At 41.7% G+C, this 20,309-nt stretch overlaps 1 protein-coding gene across 1 annotated transcript in view; it reads right to left on the minus strand.

Moving 5' to 3' along the window:
- LOC140492786 (uncharacterized) overlaps positions 1–20,309 on the minus strand; it is a 43,049-nt gene that overhangs the window by 8,375 nt on the left and 14,365 nt on the right. The window contains exons 5-10 of the mRNA XM_072591718.1: positions 19,573–19,612; positions 12,985–13,046; positions 7,903–7,950; positions 7,774–7,809; positions 3,686–3,739; positions 3,540–3,575 (exon numbers count right to left, since the gene is read on the minus strand). Coding sequence (XP_072447819.1) covers positions 3,540–3,575; positions 3,686–3,739; positions 7,774–7,809; positions 7,903–7,950; positions 12,985–13,046; positions 19,573–19,612 — 276 coding nt within the window. The remainder of the gene's footprint in view (positions 1–3,539; positions 3,576–3,685; positions 3,740–7,773; positions 7,810–7,902; positions 7,951–12,984; positions 13,047–19,572; positions 19,613–20,309) is intronic.

Genomic DNA, 20,309 nt, shown 5'->3' on the forward strand with positions numbered 1-20,309 from the left:
TACGGGCAATTTAGCATGGCCAATTCACCTGGCCCTGCACATCTTTTGGACTGTGGGAGGAAACCGGAGCACCCGGAGGAAACCCACGCAGACATGGGGAGAACATGCAAACTCCACACAGTCAGTCGCCTGAGGCGGGATCTGAACCCGGGTCTCTGGCGCTGTGAGGCAGCAGTGCTAACCACTGTGCCACCGTACTGCCCACCGGTCTCATGGTCAACCCTATCTAAACCCCTAATCATCTTGAACACCTCTATCAAGTCACCCCTAAACCTTCTTTTCTCCAATGAAAACAGCCCCAAGTGCCTCAGCCTTTCCTCATACGATCTTCCTACCATACCAGGCAACATCCTGGTAAACCTCTTATGCACCCGTTCCAGTGCCTCCACATCCTTCCTATAGTATGGCGACCAAAACTGCACACAATACTCCAGATGCGGCCACACCAGAGTCTTATACAACTGCAACCTGACCTCAGGACTCCGGAACTCAGTTCCTCTACCAATAAAAGCCAGTATGCCATATGCCTTCTTCACCGCACTATTTACCTGGGTGGCAACTTTCAGAGATCTGTGTACATGGACACCAAGATCCCTCTGCTCATCCACACTACCAAGTATCTGACCATTAGTCCAGTACCCCATCTTTTTGTTACTCATACCAAAGTGAATCACCTCACACTTACCCACATTGAACTCCATTTGCCACCTTTCTGCCCAGCTCTGCAGCTTATCTATATCCCGCTGTAACCTGACACATCCTTCCTCACTGTCAACAACTCCACCAACTTTTGTATCATCCGCAAACTTGCTCACCCAACCTTCTAGCCCCTCCTCCAGATCATTTATAAAAATGACAAACAGCAATGGTCCCAAAACAGATCCTTGCGGAACACCGCTAGTAACTGCTCTCCAAGATGAACCTTTACCATCAACTACTACCCTCTGTCTTAGATTAGATTAGATTAGATTACTTACAGTGTGGAAACAGGCCCTTCGGCCCAACAAGTCCACACCGCCCCGCCGAAGCGCAACCCACCCATACCCCTACATTTACCCCTTACCTAACACTACGGGCAATTTAGCATGGCCAATTCACCTGACCTGCACATCTTTGGACTGTGGGAGGAAACCGGAGCACCCGGAGGAAACCCACACAGACACGGGGAGAACGTGCAAACTCCACACAGTCAGTCGCCTGAGGCGGGAAATGAACCCAGGTCTCTGGTGCTGTGAGGCAGCAGTGCTAACCACCGTGCCACCGTGCCGCCCACTAGGTAAATAGGACTATTAGGAGGCCTGTAGAAAACTCCTAACAGGGTGACCTCACCTTTCCTTTTCCTAACCTCAGCCCAAACTACCTCAGATGGCGAGTCTTCATCCATCGTCCTTTCCACCGCTGTAATACTATCTTTGACAAGCAATGCCATACCTCCCCCTCTTTTACCCCCACCTCTGAACCTACTAAAACATTTAAACCCTGGAACCTGCAACAGCCAATTCTGTCCCTGTTCTACCCATGTCTCCATAATAGCCACAACATCGAAATCCCATGTACCAACCCACGCTGCAAGTTCACCTACCTTATTTCGTATACTCCTTGCATTGAAGTATACACACTTCAAGCCACTTTCCTTTTTACAAGCACCCTCCTTTGAGATTGATGCCATATTCCTAACCTCCCTACACTCCAGGTCCTGCACCCTAAAGCTACAGTCTAGGTTCCCATGCCCCTGCAGAGTTAGTGTAAACCCCCCCCCCCCCCCCCCCACCAAGAGCACGAGCAAACCTCCCCCCAAGGATACTGGTGCCCTTCAGGTTCAGGTGTAGACCATCCTGTTTATAGAGGTCCCACCTTCCCCAGAAAGAACCCCAGTTATCCAGATACCGGAATCCCTCCCTCCTGCACCATCCCTGTAGCCACGCATTTAACTGTACTCTTTCCCTATTCCTCGTCACTCTATCACGTGGCACGGGTAACAAACCAGAGACAACAACTCTGTTTGTTCTAACTCTGAGCTTCCAACCTAGCTCCCTGAAAGCCTGCCTAACATCCTCAGCCCTCTTCCTACCTAAATCGTTAGTGCCAGTGTGGACCACGACTTCAGGCTGCTCCCCTTCCCCCTCAAGGACCCGAAAAACATGATCAGAGACGTCATGTAACCTTGCACCTGGGAGGCAACATACCAAACGTGAGTCTCTCTCGCCCCTACAAAACAGCCTATCTGTGCCCCGAACTATTGAGTCCCCAATAACTATTGCTCCGCTCTTCTCCACCCTTCCCTTCTGAGCAACGGGGACAGGCTCCGTGCCAGAGGCCTGAACCCCATTGCGAACCCCTGGTAAGTTCCCCCCCTCCCACAAGTATCCAAAACGGTATACTTGTTGTTGAGGGGAACAGCCACAGGGGGTCCCTGCACTGGCTGCTTCCTCCCAGTCCCCCTCACTGTCACCCATCTGTCTGCAATCTTTGGAGTTACTACTTCCCTAAAGCTCCGATCTATGACCCCCTCTGCCTCCCGAATGATCCTAAGTTCATCCAACTCCAGCTCCAGTTCCCTAACACGGTCTTGGAGGAGCTGGAGACGGGTGCACTTCCTGCAAGTGTAATCAGCAGGGACGACCATGGCATCCCTCACCTCAAACAGGTTGCAAGGTTCCTTCTCCCTACTATCCCTTCCTTGCTTCATTGAGACAAATCTATCCAGCACCCACAGCAAGTGCTCCCTAAACAACTTCCACATTTCTGTCATGCACTTCCCTGAGAATATCTCTTCCCAATTCAAGCTCCACAATTTTGATCTAATAGCATTGTAATTCACCCCTCCCCCAATTAAATACTTTCCCACACTGTCTGTTCCTGTCCTTCACCAGGACGAAAGTAAAGGTCAGGGAGTTTTGATTACTATTACCGATGTGTTCTCCCACCGAGAGATCTGACATTTGATCTGATTCATTGCCAAGCACGAAATCCAGTATGGCCTCCCCTCTCGTTGGCCTATCTATATATTGAGTTAAGCATCCATCCTGGACACACATGACAAAATCTGCTCCATCCCAATTATTTGTACTGAGGAGGTTCCAATCAATTTTAAGGAAGTTGAAGTCACCCATGACAACAATCCCGTTACTTCTGCAACCTTTCCAAATCTGTTTCCCAATCTGCTCCTCTGTGTCTCTATTGCAATTAGGGAGGTGGAGGCAAAACTCCCAACAAAATGACTGCTCCTTTCCTGTTTCTGACTTCCACTCCTACTGACTCAATAGACAAATCCTCCTTAAAGAAGTGAATCCAGTTGACCTAAAGAATGTACAAGGGCAACATAGTTCAGATAGAGGAAGGGATCCATGGCAGACAACCAGCTGGGAATAGGACAATTTGAATGAACAGCCAGCCGGAGTTTGGGGACCCAATACCAGAGAAATGGATCAGCCAGTCTTAACTGGCACTGGTTCACACAGAGAAAAAGTTTCTTCAGGGGAAGGGCAAAGGGGAGTTGGAGATTTGTAATTGGATTTTTCAAGATCAAACCCACTCACCCCCTTCTGCATCAGCGATTGTGACGTTCCTGCTGCCTGGAACCAATGGAGAAATTTGTTATTGAAAAGAATAAATTTTAAACATGAAACATCATAAAATGGTGAAAGACATAAGGTATGTTGAACAACAGTTTCAAGCTGGTTACCTTTTTTGCTGCTGTTGATTACAATGCTGGCATAGGTGCAGGAATCAGGCTGTGCTGTAACCCAAACAATATGGATTTGGAAACTGCTTTATTCCATCGGCCTTCTTACTCGAGAATCAACGCATTTTACAGCATCGTAGCATCTTGTATTGAGAGCACACGTTTACCACATCATAAAAATTGCATGGTAATCAGGGAGCCATTTTACATAGAGTCACAAAAAGTGCTATTACAATTAGTATGTTAATTTAGTGAGTGGTTAAGCAATTAATTGGGATGGATTAACTAGTTGACTATTTAAAAGCTGGCAATGGTCAAAAGAGCGGTGAGATCACCTTGTTAATAAACACTATCTACAAAGAAAGCTGTTTTGGTTTCTGATTCACTGATTAACTAGGATCCACATTGACAAAGTGATCAAACAGTGTGAAGCATTGCGAAGATGGACTGTAGCAACTCGCCAAGCACTTTTGACCTTTGACAGCACCTACAACCTTTACTTACTAGAAGGACAACAACAAGAGGAATGGAAAAAAGACCAGCTCCCAGTTTACCTCCATGTCTCACACCATCATGATTTTTATCAGATTTTTATCCTTTATTAACTGACCCACATTCCTACAAAGCTCCACTTGGTTTGGTAAGGTTTAATTAAATCTTACTTCAGCTTCTCTGTTTGAAGAAGAACAACTCCATTAGATCTAGTTCTCCCAAACTACTGAACATTCATCTCTGGAATTATTTGACTAAATCTTCTTTCTACTGAGACCTTGACACCCTCCCTAAAATGAGGTGTCAGGATTGGTCATGTGTCTCCAGCTGGATTCTAAAAGATGTTTTATAAAACAATATATTCTTGCTTTTGAAATCAATCTCAACTAATCCTCTGAGTTTCAAAGTCGCCTGATTGTGAACTTCCAGAATCTTCCTGTTCTTGTAACCATTCTAAAATTGTACCAAACACACCGAAAGCTGGAGAAACTCAGCAGCTCTGGCAGCACCTGTGAAGAGAAAAACAGAGTTTATGTTTTAAGTCTGGTATGACTTTTCTTTGTTCCAAATCATTTTTCAGAATTTGTCAGAACAGTTATCAGACTTGAAAAATTATTCAAAACAAATAAAAGTAGTAACACTAGACTCAAAACATTAACTCTTTTTCTCTCTCCATAGATGTTGCTAGACCCATTGAGCTTCTCCAACAATGTTATGTTTGTTTTAGATTTCCATTATTCTCAATATTTTGCCTTCGTGTAAAGTTGTACCATTTTGATTATACTGTCTCTTTTCATTCAAATCATTATCAAAATGTATCATTCATCTGGTCATTTCACCAGCATATATCCTCCAAAGTGTGTTGGTACTTTACGTACTGTTCATTACATTTTGGAGCTTTGTATGATCTGTCCTGTAATATATCCTGTATACCAGAGTACAAGTCATTCACATAGACCAGGACCTGATCAGGTGTACCTAGAACTCTGTGGGAAGCTAGGGAAGTGATTGCTGGGCCTCTTGCTGAGATATTTGTCTCATCGATAGTCACAGGTGAGGTGCCGGAATACTGGAGGTTGGCTAATGTAGTGCCACTGTTTAAGAAGGGTGGTAAGGACAAGCCAGGGAACTATAGACCAGTGATTAAAAATGTGTTGCTGGAAAAGCGCAGCAGGTCAGGCAGCATCAAAGGAGAAGGAGAATAGACGTTTTGGGCATAAGCCCTTCTTCAGGAATTCCTGGAGAAGGGCTGATGCCCGAAACATCGATTCTCCTTCTCCTTTGTTGCTGCCTGACCTGCTGCACTTTTCCAGCAACACATTTTTAAGCTCTGATCCCGAGCATCTGCAGTCCTCACTTTCTCCTAACTATAGACCAGTGAGCCTGATGTCAGTGCTGGGCAAGTTGTTGGAGGGAATCCTGAGGGACAGGATGTACATGTATTTGGAAAGGCAAGGACTGATTAGGGATAGTCAACATGGCTTTGTGCGTGGGAAATCAAGTCTCACAAACTTGTCTGAGTTTTGTGAGGAAGTAACAAAGAGGATTGATGAGGGCAGAGTGGTAGATGTGATCTATAGGGACTTCAGCAAGGCGTTCGACAAGGTTCCCCATGGGAGACTGATTAGCAAGGTTAGGTCTCATGGAATACAGGGAGAACTAGCCATTTGGATATAGACTGGCTCAAAGGTAGAAGACAGAGGGTGGCGGTGGAGGGTTGTTTTTCAAATTGGAGGTCTGTGACCAGTGGAGTGCCACAAGGATCGGTGCTGGGTCCTCTACTTTTTGTCATTTACATAAATGATTTGGATGCGAGCATAAGAGGTACAGTTAGTAAGTTTGTAGATGACACCAAAATTGGAGGTGTAGTGGACAGCGAAGGGGGTTACCTCAGATTACAACGGGATCTGGACCAGATGGGCCAATGGTCTGAGAAGTGGCAGATGGAGTGTAATTCAGATAAATGCGAGGTGCTGCATTTTGGGAAAGCAAATCTTAGCAGGACTTATACACTTAATGGTAAGGTCCTAGGGAATGTTGCTGAACAAAGAGACCTTGGAGTGCAGGTTCATAGCTCCTTGAAAGTGGAATCGCAGGTGGATAGGATATTGAAGAAGGTGTTTGGTATGCTTTCCTTTATTGGTCAGAGTATTGAGTACAGGAGTTGGGAGGTCATGTTGCGGCTGTACAGGACATTGGTTAGGCCACTGTTGGAATATTGCATGCAATTCTGGTCTCCTTCCTATCGGAAAGATGTTGTGAAACTTGAAAGGGTTCAGAAAAGATTTACAAGGATGTTGCCAAGGTTGGAGGATTTGAGCTATAGGAAGAGGCTGAACAAGCTGGGGCTGTTTTCCCGGAGCGTCAGAGACTGAGGGGTGACCTTATAGCAATTTACAAAATTATAAGGGGCATGGATAGGGTAAATAGGCAAAGTCTTTTCCCTGGGGTCAGGGAGTCCAGAACTGGAGGACATAGGTTTAGGGTGAGAGGGGAAAGATATAAAAGAGACCTAAGGGGCATCTTTTTCACACAGAGGGTGGTACGTGTATGGAATCAACTTCCAGAGGAAGTGGTGGAGGCTGGTACAATTGCAACATTTAAGAAGCATTTGGATGGGTATATGAATAGGAAGGGTTTGGAGGGATATGGGCCGGGTGCTGGCAGGTGGGACTAGATTGGGTTGGGACATCTGGCCGGCATGGGCAGGTTGGACCGAAGGGTCTGTTTCTGTGCTGTACATCTCTACGACTCTAAGAACAAAAACAGAATTGTTTCAATAACACTGCACACTTCCCACAAGTCTGAAATACAACTGCGCACTGTCATCTCTGCTTTCTTGTTCTAAGCCAACTTCAAAACTATGCAGCCACAGGTCAATTTTGTGAATAGTTTTGTTAACAGGAGTCTTCCAAATGAATCTACCTTCCAGCTTTTGTTCCATGTTCATGGAGATTTGTGTGCTTCAAGTGCTTATCCAAGTGGGTTTATAAATTATGTAAATCACTGATGTAACCTAAACAATAAGAGAACTAGTACTGAGCAATATGGGATTGTACATATGAGGGACAGCATTCCAGTCACAAAACCACAACACTGAGCTTCCTGCCACAGAAACAGTTTTGATCAAACTTGCCACTTTCCCTTGGATCCATGTATTTTGGTTTTGTGTCCAGTCTGTCATGTGGAACCTCACCAATAACCTTGCTAGCATCCATGTTGATGGACAATGCGCAACACCTAATCAGCCATCCTTCAATACACCTTAAAAAAATTCAATCAACTTTGTCAGATACGACTGTCCATTATCAAATTCATACTGAGGGAATGGTACTTGTTGAACTCACGTTCTGAAGCAGCTCCTGAGGGGAGAATTCATGGTCACTTAAAATTGAACTGGAAATTCTAATTTGGGATGAATCTGTGGTGATGGGGCAGTCAAAGACTCTAGGGGTTCAACAGATTCCCAGTGTAGCATTAAACACTCCCTACTCAAGAAACCAGACCTGAAATTAAATCAGTTCTTAAAGATAGAGGGCAGTGGGAGTGATCTCAAACTATATAGTTTCTCAATATAGAAGCAGATAATGACTCACGGTCTTCTGACGGACTGATTGTGAATCTCTTGTCACCTTTAACAAAGACAAAAAATTCTATTGGTTCAAAGACAGAATCTAAATATCAATTAGACAACAGCTTGAAACCATTAAGGTGCGGCCAGTTACCTGTTCTGTTGCTGTCAATCTCAGCATAGGGGCTAGAACTGCCCTGATCTGTAACACAAACAGGAATGATAAGGGGATTTTCATCAGCAGGCTTGTCCGTAGGTGTCAGCAATGACTCAGTGGATACCACATACATCTCTGAGTTAGAAGGTTGGGGGTTCAATCTCCATTTCAGAGGCTACAGTTTATAATCTAGGTTGATGCATCAGAGCCATGTTTGTGTGATGAAAGATGTAAGGTTTAGATTTTTTACATTAATCAAATGGTTAAGGTTTGGATTTCAAAATAGTGACATATGGGATGGATTTTTTTTGTTAGGTTTTGTCAGATACTAGAAAGGGTTCAGAAAAGATTTAAAAGGATGTTGCCAGGGTTAGAGGATTTGGGCTACAGGGAGAGGATGAACAGGCTGGGGCTGTTTCCCTGGAGCGTCGGAGGCTGAGGGGTGACCTTATAGAGGTTTACAAAATTATGAGGGGCATGGATAGGATAAACAAGCAAAGTCTTTTCCCTGGGGTTGGGGAGTCCAGAACTAGAGGGCATAGGTTTAGGGTGAGAGGGGAAAGATCTAAAAGAGACCTACGGGGCAACGTGTTTACACAGAGGGTGGTACGTGTATAGAACGAGCTACCAGAGGAAATGGTGGAGGCTGGTACAATTGCAACATTTAAGAGGCATCTGGATGGGTATATGAATAGGAAGGATTTGGAGGGATATGAGCCAGGTGCTGACAGGTGGCACTAGATTGAGTTGGGATATCTGGTTGGCATGGACGGGTTGGACCAAAGGTCTGTTTCCATGCTGTACATCTCTATGACTCTATGACTCTACTCTTTCTGGAGCAGTAATCTAATCCATTATGTGTCAGAGAGAAGAAAAACTTGAAGTGTTAATGGAAAATTGTTTATACCCAGGTAGATTAAACATTGATGGTCATTATGTTGTTTTCAATTTAAAATCATCAAGGATTCATTTTTGGGTTTCAAAACTCAGTGATTGTACATTATTAAGCTAGTATAGAGGAAATCTGACTTGCGTCAGAGCAAGTATATTCTTTCTCTGAGAAGGTTGTTATTTTTCTTTCAGACGAGCTAAGGGAATAGGTTACCTCAGTAGAAAAGATTAGCTTGGATAATTTCCAGACCAGGAATGGTTGGTTAGAAACTTAAGTCCATAGGATGATTAGACTATAAAACAGATTAGAAGTAAGTCATTCACCCCATTGAGTCTGTTCTGCCATTTAATGAGATCACAGTTAATCTGATTATCTTCAACTTCACTTTCTTACCTTTTCCCCCTAACCCTTGATTCCCTTGCTGACTAAAACTCTGTATATCTCAACCTCGAATATATTTACTGACTCTGCCTCAATAGCCCTCTGCAGTAAAAAATTCCACAGATTCCTCATCTCTGTTTCCAAATAAGAAAGTCCAAGTTCTCAAATTTGTGCTTAATTATCTAAGACAACTTTACAGTTGATAGAAAAGAAACTGGGTGGAAACAGTGAAGTCAGACTTAATAGTTGATGTGAAAATTATAGCTTATCTGGATTTAAATCATTGTAAAAGTGATGGTGTTGTTAAATGGATTGGTATTGCTGCATAATTTAAATTTTTTTAGATGTATTTAATATTGGATGGTTGATTTGTTTTCTTTTTGTTTTCATCTTTTGTATAAGTGACTTTTACTTTAATAAAGATACTGTGCAACCTTGTGTGACTATGTTTCAGTGGTTGACAATGATGTTTATGAAAAATTAAAAACTCTATTACCTTTAATACATATAAAAGACATTGCACCACCGTCCGTGTCACTCAGGTCCCAACAACATTCTACCCATTACTTCCATTCCAGTCATTGTGTAGTATAAGCTATGCAAAATAAGAACCTATGGTGCTAGGGGCAAAGTACTGGATAGATTGAGGATTGGTTAACTGGCAGAAGACAGAGGCAAGAGTGGACATTAGATGTTGGAAATTAGGCTGGATTAATTATATGGGGAAAAAAGAAATAGCAGAGGAGCTGAATTGGTACTTTATATTAGTCTTCAAAATGGAAGATACCAGTAGCATACCAGAACTTCTAGGGAGTCGGGGTCAGAGGTCAGTGCAGTAACTGTCACTAAGGAGAACATGGAACATAGAACATAGAACAATACAGCTCAGAACAGGCCCTTCAGCCCTCGATGTTGCGCCGACCTGTGAACTGTTCTCAGCTCAACCCCCTACATTATCCCAAAATCATCCATGTTCTTATCTAAGATGCTTGGGGAGAAGATGCTAGGGCAGCTGAAAGATTTGAAAGTGATAAATCATGGGGAGGTAATGGTCTGTGGAATTACTGCTGAGAATCTGGAGATTCAGGTAATGTTCTGGGCCCCATATTTTCAGCATCTACTGCTCCCTTGAATGCCCAGTTGAACCTGCCTTCACCACAAATCAGGGCAATGTGAACCCGATGCTAACTGCTAATTACTTGCTGTGTGAAAAAGATTATTCTCACTGGGTTTTTGCTTTCTTTGTAAATTTCCTTATATCTGTGCACTGTATCGATTCTGTTGTAAGTAGTAAAGGTTTCTCCCGAACCACTCTATCTAGACCATAGAATTTTCCTCTTTACCTTCTACTCTCCAAGGAAAACAGTCCAAACGTCTCCAATCTATCTTCATCATTGAAATTCCAAAACCCTAGAACCATTTTATAACTTCTTCTGCACTCTCTCTGATGTGTTCAATCCTTCCTAACGTATGGCACCCAAAAGTGAAAATACTCCAGCGGAGTCTAACTCATGTGCTTTTAGAAGTTCAGCCTTAACTTCTTGCTTTTGTTCTTTATGCCCCTAATAATAAAACATAGTATATTCTTCCAGTTCTCCTGTCTCCTTTAATGAAGGTATGCATACATACGTTCAGATTTTATTTGTTCTGTGTATCCTTCTCCTATTGTACACTTTAGTTTGTATTATCGCTCCATGTTCATTTACCAAAATGTATTGCCTCATACGTCTTTGCATTGTACCTAAGTTTCCAACTATCAGCCGACTTCGCCAATTTGTTATAGTCCTTTTAAAGTTCTATACTATTCTCTTCACTAGTTAGAATTAATCCAAGTTTTGTTGTGTCTGTAAAATTTGAAATTATCCCCTGTACACAAAAGTCTAAAACATTTGGCAAGTCAAGAGTCCCAACACTGCCCCTTGAAACTCTACCACAAACCAACCTCCAGCCCAGAAATATCCATTCCCATTATCCTATCCCTCATCCAATAATACCTCCTTGCTTCTCTTATTTGCTTTCTCACCTCCCTTTTGAAACATCTATATTCTGTTTGAATCTCAACTCTATTTTCTACTTGACACCTATCATAAGAACACTATTTTTCCTTATCTTAATTTCTGTCCCCATTTATCTCCAGGTGATTTCTCTACCTTTCATTTTTGAGGGTATGTACCCTAAGTGTATCTGAACTTTTTATAGACCAGTTAGTCTGACCTCAGTGGTAGGAAAGATGCTGGAGTCAATTATAAAGGATGAAATTACAACACATCTGGATAGTAGTAACAGGATAGGACAGAGTCAGCATGGATTTATGAAGGGGAAATCATGCTTGACTAATCTTCTTGAATTTTTTGAAGATGTAACTATGAAGATGGACGAGGGAGATCCAGTAGATGTACTGAACTTTCAGAAAGCTTTTGATAAAGTCCCACACAGGAGGTTAGTGAGTAAAATTAGGGCGCATGGTATTGGGGGCAAAGTACTAGATTGGATTGAAAATTGGTTGGCTGATAGGAAGCAAAGGGTAGTGATAAACGGCTCCATTTCAGAATGGCAGGCAGTGACCAGTGGGGTACCGCAGGGATCCGTGCTGGGACCGCAGCTTTTTACAATATACATTAATGATATAGAAGATGGTATTAATTGTAACATTAGCAAATTTGCTGATGATACAAAGCAGGGTGGCAGGATGAAATGTGATGAGGATGTTAGGAGATTACAGGGTGACCTGTACAAGTTAGGGGAGTGGGCAGATGCATGGCAGATGCAGTTTAATGTGGATAAATGTATGGTTATCCACTTTGGTGGCAAGAACAGGAAGGCAGATTACTACCTCAATGGAATCAATTTAGGTAAAGGGGCAGTACAGAGAGATCTGGGTGTTCTTGTACACCAGTCAATGAAGGCAAGCATGCAGGTACAGCAGGTAGTGAAGAAGGTGAATAGCATGCTGTTCTTCATAACAAGAGGGGTTGAGTATAGAAGCAAAGAGGTTCTTCTGCAGCTGTACAAGGCCCTGGTGAGACCACACCTGGAGTACTGTGTGCAGTTCTGGTCTCCAAATTTGAGGAAAGACATTCTGGCTATTGAGGGAGTGCAGCGTAGGTTCACAAGGTCAATTCCTGGAATTGCGGGATTACCTTAGACTGAAAGACTGGAGCGGCTGGGCTTGTATACCTTTGAGTTTAGAAGATTGAGAGGGGATCTGATAGAGACATATAAGATTATGAAAGGATAGGACACTCTGGAGGCAGGAAACATGTTTCTGCTGATGGGTGAGTGCCGAACCAGAGGACACAGCTTAAAAATAAGGGGTAGACCATTTAGGACAGAGATGAGGAGAAACATCTTCGCCCAGAGAGTGGTGGCTGTGTGGAATGCTCTGCCGCAGAAGGCAGTGGAGGCCCAGTCTCTGGATTCATTTAAGAATGAGTTGGATAGAGCTCTCAAAGATAGTGGAATCAAGGGTTAGGGAGATAAGGCAGGAAGAGGATACTGATTAGAAATGATCAGCCATGATCATATTGAATGGCGGTGCAGGCTCGAAGGGCTGAATGGCCTACTCCTGCACCTATTGTCTATTGTCTATTGTCTTTCTTACAATGGCCCACTGTTTGGTTCGAGATTTTCTTGCCAACCTTTGGCCCTAGTCTACTTGACCCAGCTCTGTTCTTACCCCATTGAAGTTGGCTCTTCTCTAGTTAATTATTTCTACACTGGACAGTTCAATGCTTTTGTCCCCCTATGTGTCAATATTCTTTCGATTTTATCTGTTAGTACCTGAGTGGATATTGATCTATCATTACCTGGTGTTTTCGGCTGAGGGGTTTGATCACTCCCAGAAGTGCTGGATAAACCCAGTTCTTTCCTGAAGAATATACAAGGAACAGAAATGTGTCATTTCTTGTATTATTGTTCAGTAACACAGTTAATAATCTGGATTCTAAACTTGAAAATTTTACTTGAAAATTTCATACAGGTTTATTCAATAGCAACTTGCAGTGACAAATAATTATATATACATCAGGACTCTAGCTTCTGCTAACTGCACGTGGCAGTTTGTCAAGTGGTTTCATCCTGGCCATTGGCTCATTAGCATATCTAGCTCTTAAAGCATCACAGCACTTAAACCCATACTACTAGACAGCTGGGGGGCAAGCTGGCAGCTCACCAACACCTATTCAGGGCAATTAGGGATGGGCAAAAAAATGCTAGTCAGTCAGCGATATCTGTGTCCCATGAGAGAATAGAAACAAAAGCACAACAACTCTTTTTATATCAAGTTGGAACTGTGTACACAAGTGTACAAAAAGTGAAAATACATTTGGGTTGCTGAAAAACTATTTGCACAGAAACAAGAAATTAAAAATTTAAGAGCTCGATAATGTAAAATTCTGTGTATCCTAATGATGGTTTGATAATGCCAACACATCTTGTGCTGGTGTCACGTTCCTGAATGTGTAGTTTTGTTAGAATTTTATGTTGTCAACGTGTTGTTTGTCGAACTGATGGAAGATGCAGGAGCAGAAATAGGACATTTGACCAAATGAGTCTGCTCCACCATTCAGTGAAATCATGGCTGACCTCATCATTCTCCACTCGCTTCCTGCTTTATTCTCATTATCCCTGATTACCTTACTCAATAAAATTGTGTCTATCTCAGCCTTGAATTTATTTAGTGACACAGACTTGACAGCCCTCTGCTGTAAATAGTTCCGCAGGTTCATTAACTTCTGACAGAAGAAATTTCTCCTAATCTCTGTCTTGGATTTGCAACCCCTTCTTTTGTCATTATGCTTTCTGGTCCTAGATGCATAGAAAACTTATTTTTGAGTTTTGCGCGGTTCCCCAAGTTTGATTCTGTTTCTCCTTAATGGTGTTCCAATTAGATATTGTAGATTCTGAGTATTTAGAGTCACAGGCTACATTTAACATCTCTGCAGGTAAACATGTTCCCTGTGTCAGATGTGTGACTCCAACCTTCTTCCTACATGTAGATTAGGCAGTTCAGCACATGCACAAAAGTCACGCAAGATGTTCATTTTCACTTGTTGTTCAAGATTTTATCTAATATTTTTGAGAACTCAGAGGCACATGCTGGTTTGGTTCGGCAATTTTAACTTGCCTTCCAAATATAGCTTTAACATCATTGGCAGAGATCATGTCCAGAAGGGCAGCCATTTTGTTTCCAGATGTGCAGCAGCCACCAACGTCATATCTCTGTGCTTTTACCAGAAGTTGTTGTGTAGATAGTGCTCTTGTTAGTGGTCTATGCCAAAAATTCCAATATTTATGATTGGTTTCGAAAGTGAGTAGATTCCTCATTAAGTACATATATCATCTTGTAATACTGAATAGCAGCAAGTGTTTTACACCCAATGTTGGAATCACTGGATGTTTGTCACAATAGGTTTGTGGATCCAAATGCAATTGGTTTACCATCCTGCATGATATATGCAGCATTTGAGATGCATTGACTTCCAAAATTTCTTCTTCCATGTATACTATATATAATATATACACACACAGGCAGGAATACCATCAGCACACTTAAATAAGCATTTTATATATATGTATGTGTATTTTTTATATACAATGCTTATTTAAGTGTGCTGATGGTACTCCTGCCATATATATGATGTGCCTTTCCTTATAATTATCTTAACCATGATGCTTTCTCAGGATAGTTTGGTACTTATGGTGGTAGGAAATTAAAATGGATACATCTCTGACTGCTCTTTACCTTGGGAGTACTTATGTGTTGTTGTTCATATTTGACCTTGCCAATTTGGGATGGACCCCATAACCTGAACAGATGGTGCCGAGAAAAGTTGATCTGTCTGACATTCACTGGCCACTTTTAGTTGCTGAAGGAAAACCCTTCACCTTGGGTTGCTGCCATTGGGGAGAATTAGAATTAGAATTAGACTTTATTGTCTCATGTACTCAAGGATAGGAAACAGGAGTACAGTGAAAAATGTACAAGTCACCATTCTCCGCCACCACGTTGGTCTCATACTCAATTACAGAACGGGAATTTTAAAAAGTAGCAGACATAAAGGAAACACAGCTAAAGGGGGTGAAAACATCCAGAGGTTAGTGTCTTGTTTAAGTCTTTTTAAGACTTAAGTAGATTTTGGTCATGCTGTTCTTTCATTTTTCTCATCAAAGCAAAGTCATTGACAATATGCAAATATCCAGAATATTTTCATTAACTCTATCAGTGTGCTGCTGGAACAGAACCCAACTGACAAACTGAAAGGTAATTTCTGGAAGCAATATTCTCTAAATGGTACATAAAACAAAGGATTGCAGATGCTGGAAATCTTAAATAGAAATAGAAATTTCTGGAGGTACTCGGCAGGTCTGACAGAACCTTTGTAAAGAAAGCAAAGTTAACATTTTGTGTTTAGTTACTCTTCTTCAGTTTGTGTTTTGATCATCAAAATGGCGTTCTGAAAGTAGTGATTTCCTGAGATGCCAAATGGACTGACCAATACTTCTGTTCGGCATCTGGCTTGAGAAGAACTTAGTACTTGGCAATATTAGTTCTGATCTTCAATTGTTGGAATTTTGTGTAGCATCTCTTGAGAGAAAGTTTTCAATATCTTCTGTCCAAACATACCCTGATCATGTCATCTTTCTCCAGCACATGTGCAATATAAGTGCACCAGCCTGTGTGCTGACAAACACAATGATAACATCATTGTGTTCTATGTTGTCAAACATACTCTTCATCTTCTCATGTATGTAAATGCTACATGTTCTGGGAGAGTCGATTATTTTAATTGTGTCTTCTCTGAGATGCAATACAGCTTTGCTTTCAAAGATTGCTATGGCATAAACTCTGTCTGGATACAATTGTTGTAAGTTGCAGATTGACTCATAGAACATAGAATATAGATTAGTACAGCACAATACAGGTCCTTCTGTCCACGATGTTGTGCCGAGCATTTATCTTAATCTAAGGTCAACCTAACACACACACCCCTCTATTTACTGCCATCCACGTGACCATCCAAGTGTCACTTAAATGTCCCTAATGTTTCTGACTCTACCACCACCACTGGCAGTGCATTCCACATATCCACCACTCACCGTGTAAAGAACCTATCTCTGAAATCTCCCTTATACCTTCCTCCAATCACCTTAACATTATGACCCCTCGTGACATTTTTGCCCTGGGGAAAAGTCTCTGGTTATCTCCTCTATCTATGCCTCTCATTACCTTGTACACCTCTATTAAGTCACCTCTCTTCCTGCTTCTCTCCAGTGTGAAAAGCCCTAGCTCACTCAACCTCTCTTCCTAAGACAAGACCTCCAATCCAGACAGCATCCTGGTAAGTCTCCTCTGCACCCTCTCTCAAGCATCCAGATCCTTCCTACAATGAGGTCACCAGAACTGAACACAATATTCCAAGTATGGTCTAACAAGGGTTTTATTGAGCTGCAGCAAAATCTTGCAGCTATTAAACTCAATCTCGCTGTTAATGAAAGCCAAAACATCATCTGCCTTCTTAACAACTCTATCAACAAACTAACCTACTGATTGACTCTAGATGGTAAATTCCAAAGTTTACTGTTGAAGAATGATGATTTTTTCTGCCATTTCCCATTGCTTAGCAGGATCTCTCTGGTCTTCTTGAGAAATCACTGAATTGTTGATCCTGATGAAACACTTCATTTCCAACTGACTACGCTTATTTCCATGCTTGCATATGTGAACATATGAATTTGGAATTGGCCATGCTCTGTTGATCTGACTGCAACCTCAAATCCACATTCCCACTTATCCCTGACAATCTTTCAACCCCTTGGATAACTTATGTGATTCTGCAACCTTTAAATTAAGAAAAGCATGATTCATATTTTGATTAAAGAACCTAAATTTGGCCAAGACATCTGCAGCTTTCCAACTCATAGTGGGGAATTTAATAGTCATCATTCTGATGTTCCATGTTTTGCAAATGCTATCACTATCCAGGGAATTAGAGTAGAATTACTTCTAAAGATTACTCTGTCCGCAGACGCACGAGTGCAGCTGCTGTATTTACTTTGTTTTTGAATTCTTCCCTGTGCTATTTTCAAATATAGCTTGATTTATTTTTTATTACAAATCAAGTATTCACACTCGCTATAACTTTTTCTCTGGAGTCCTGCCATAAATATAACTTCTGCACTGCTTCAAGTCTTCTCTGAGACCCTTTTCAGAAGTTTCCAATTTTCTTTTTGTGTTTTAAAGAAATTCCCCATAGTGCTGATCACCTTGTTGTATTTCTTGTGTTATGTTGTAAGTGATGCAGACATAGCATGGAGTCAGTTTACTTAAGTGAACCTGTATGAGACTTTCTAACAATGCAGACTATAATTTGCAGTTACAGACAACTATACACCTATACAACTCTAGCTTGCTTCTGCTGTTTGTAGTACTTGGTCTTCCTTGTCCTTGACTTATTAGTATATTCACACTTAAAACAAACAGCTCTTTCAGTAATAACACAAAATATCAAGAGAAATAGTCAGAGGAAGTTAAGGCATAATCCCATGTCATAGGAAGGTGCATTCAATTTACACACCTTTTCAGATGATACAGATAACAGATTCCAAAGGGTAATAAACATAGGTAATCCATTAAACCTCAAAAATATCAAAGATGCTTAATTTGGACACAATTAGAAATGTCACCCTTGAATAAATTGTCATGAGAAACAGTTTTGCCTTGGCATCAGAATATGGCTGGCACCCAGGGAACCCAAGGTGAAGTCAGCAGCTGTAACACAGGGAGGGCTGTGCAGATACTGTCAGGAATCACAGTGACAGATCATTCCAGGCAGCTCTGGCTCAGCTTGGAGCAACAAGGTGGTGGGTCCACTGCTTTTTGTCATTTATATAAATGATTTGGATATGAGCAGAAGAGGGAAAGTTAATAAGTTTGCAGATGACACCAAAATTGGAGGTTTAGTGAACAGCAAAGAAGGTTACCTCAGATTAACACAGGATCTTGATCAGATGGGCCAATGTACTGAGAAGTGGCAGATGGAGTTTCATTTAGATAAATTTGAGGTGCTGTATTTTGGGAAAACAAACCTTAGCAGGGCTTATACACTTCATGGTAAGGTCCAGAGGAGTGTTGCTGAACAAAGAAACCTTGGAGTGCAGGCTCATAGTTCGATGAAAGTGAAGTTGCAGGTAGATAGGATAGTGAAAAAGGTGTTTGGTACGCTTTCCTTTATTGGTCAAAGAATTTTGTACAGGAGTTGGGAGGTTATGTTGCAGCTGTACAGGACATTGGTTAGGCCACTTTTGGAATATTGCATTCAACTCTGGTCTCCTTCTTATCAGAAGGATGTTGTAAAACTTGAAAGGGTTCAGAAAAGACTGTTGCCAGGGTTGGAGGATTTGAGCTATAGGGAGAAGTTGAATAGGCTGGAGCTGTTTTCTCTGGAGTGCCAGAGGCTGAGGTTTATAAACCTTATAGAGGTTTATAAAATTATGAGGGGCATGGATAGGGTAAATAGGCAAAGACTTTCCCTGGGGTCAGGGAGTCCAGAACTAGAGGGCATAGGTTTAGAGTGAGAGGGGAAAGATATAAAAGAGACCTAAGGGCCAACTTTTTCACGGAGAGAATGGTATGTGTATGGAATGAGCTGCCAGAGGATGTGGTGGAGGCTGGTACAGTTACAACATTTAAAAGGCATCTGGATGGGTGTATGAAAAGGAAGGGTTTGGAGGGATATGGGCCGGGTGCTGGCAGGTGGGACTAGATTGGGTTGGGATATCTGGGTCAGCATGAACAAGTTGGACTGATTGATCTATTTCCATGCTGTACATCTGTATGACTCTATGACTCTAGTCACAGGGCAGGGAGGGAGGGTGTTGGAGGTGAGGGGAAAGTTCCTACAGGGGCTTCCCATCTGCTGTAACTTTGGAGGATGTTACAGGGCATGGAAATCTTGGAAAGTGGGGGATGATCAGGAAATCACATTCCCATCCAGTGGAAATTCAGCTGCTTGGACAGCAAGGGAGAAAATAGGATTCACAAATACAAATATTTCCATTTTATACTCAGCACTCACTGCAAATGGGGACATTTCAATCTCTCCCTCCGTAAAGAATTCATTGCAACTTGAAGTGTCCAAAAGATAACAAAAATGATCAATGATTTCAATGTTACATGAGGGTGAATTGCCTGTTAATTTGGGGAAGGGAGATCACAAGTCAATTTGGAGCTGGCAAGTTTTGCACAGAAATGGTTATCCTATCATTTATTTCTCAGTCAAACCACGTTAGCAGATCATCAACAACAGGCTGCACTCTGTGAGCAAGAGATATTTGATTCAACCCTGAACCACAGCATTTTTACCACCATGTCTATCAATCGCCAATTTTCCTACCTTTTTGAAGATCTGGTGTACTCAATTAGCAGCGAACATACTGAAGAGATAAAAATGATTAGTAAATATTTAGTTAATTTTCGGCCAAATGCGCTAAACTGCCGTCATCAATGATATCAACCATCACTTTTATTAATATAAACTACCTACATCCAAATATCACCAAGGTTTATATGATACTAAACCCTTTTAATCAAAATTAAAAATCACACACCAAGTTATAGTCCAACAGGTTTATTTGGAAGCACTAGCTTTTGAAACACTGCTCCTTCATTAGGTAGTTCACCCCATTCCTGGTTTCTCCACATCGTGTCTACCTTTTAATCAAGAGGATCTAAATAGCCAAATCTAAAATCAATTATTGGTCAAGTTAGATAAGCAAAAACAGGAATCCAATTTAAACTGTAACAAAGAAAAACTGCCAGAGGCACTGTTCTGTCAGTTTCCCCATCTTTTCTCTCTTCCATTTCACCGCATCTCCCCCCACCCACCCCCCACCTCATTTCCCCTCAATAATGCATTCCAGAAGCTGAGGAAGTAAAGAGAAAAAGCGTGCATTAAAGACCTGTACAATAGTGATGGCAGATCATTGTAACTAGAACCAAAGAAAGCACAGGCATTTTTCTGGTTATTTTGGATCTGATCTCCTGGAGTGTGAATAATTAGACCTGCAATATAACAGAAAATAAGAAAAGCAGAAGGATCTGAAGAAGCCTATACAGAAAGGATAAACATAT

Source organism: Chiloscyllium punctatum, chromosome 2, assembly GCF_047496795.1.
Source record: "Chiloscyllium punctatum isolate Juve2018m chromosome 2, sChiPun1.3, whole genome shotgun sequence".
Classification (NCBI taxonomy): Eukaryota; Metazoa; Chordata; class Chondrichthyes; order Orectolobiformes; family Hemiscylliidae; genus Chiloscyllium; species Chiloscyllium punctatum.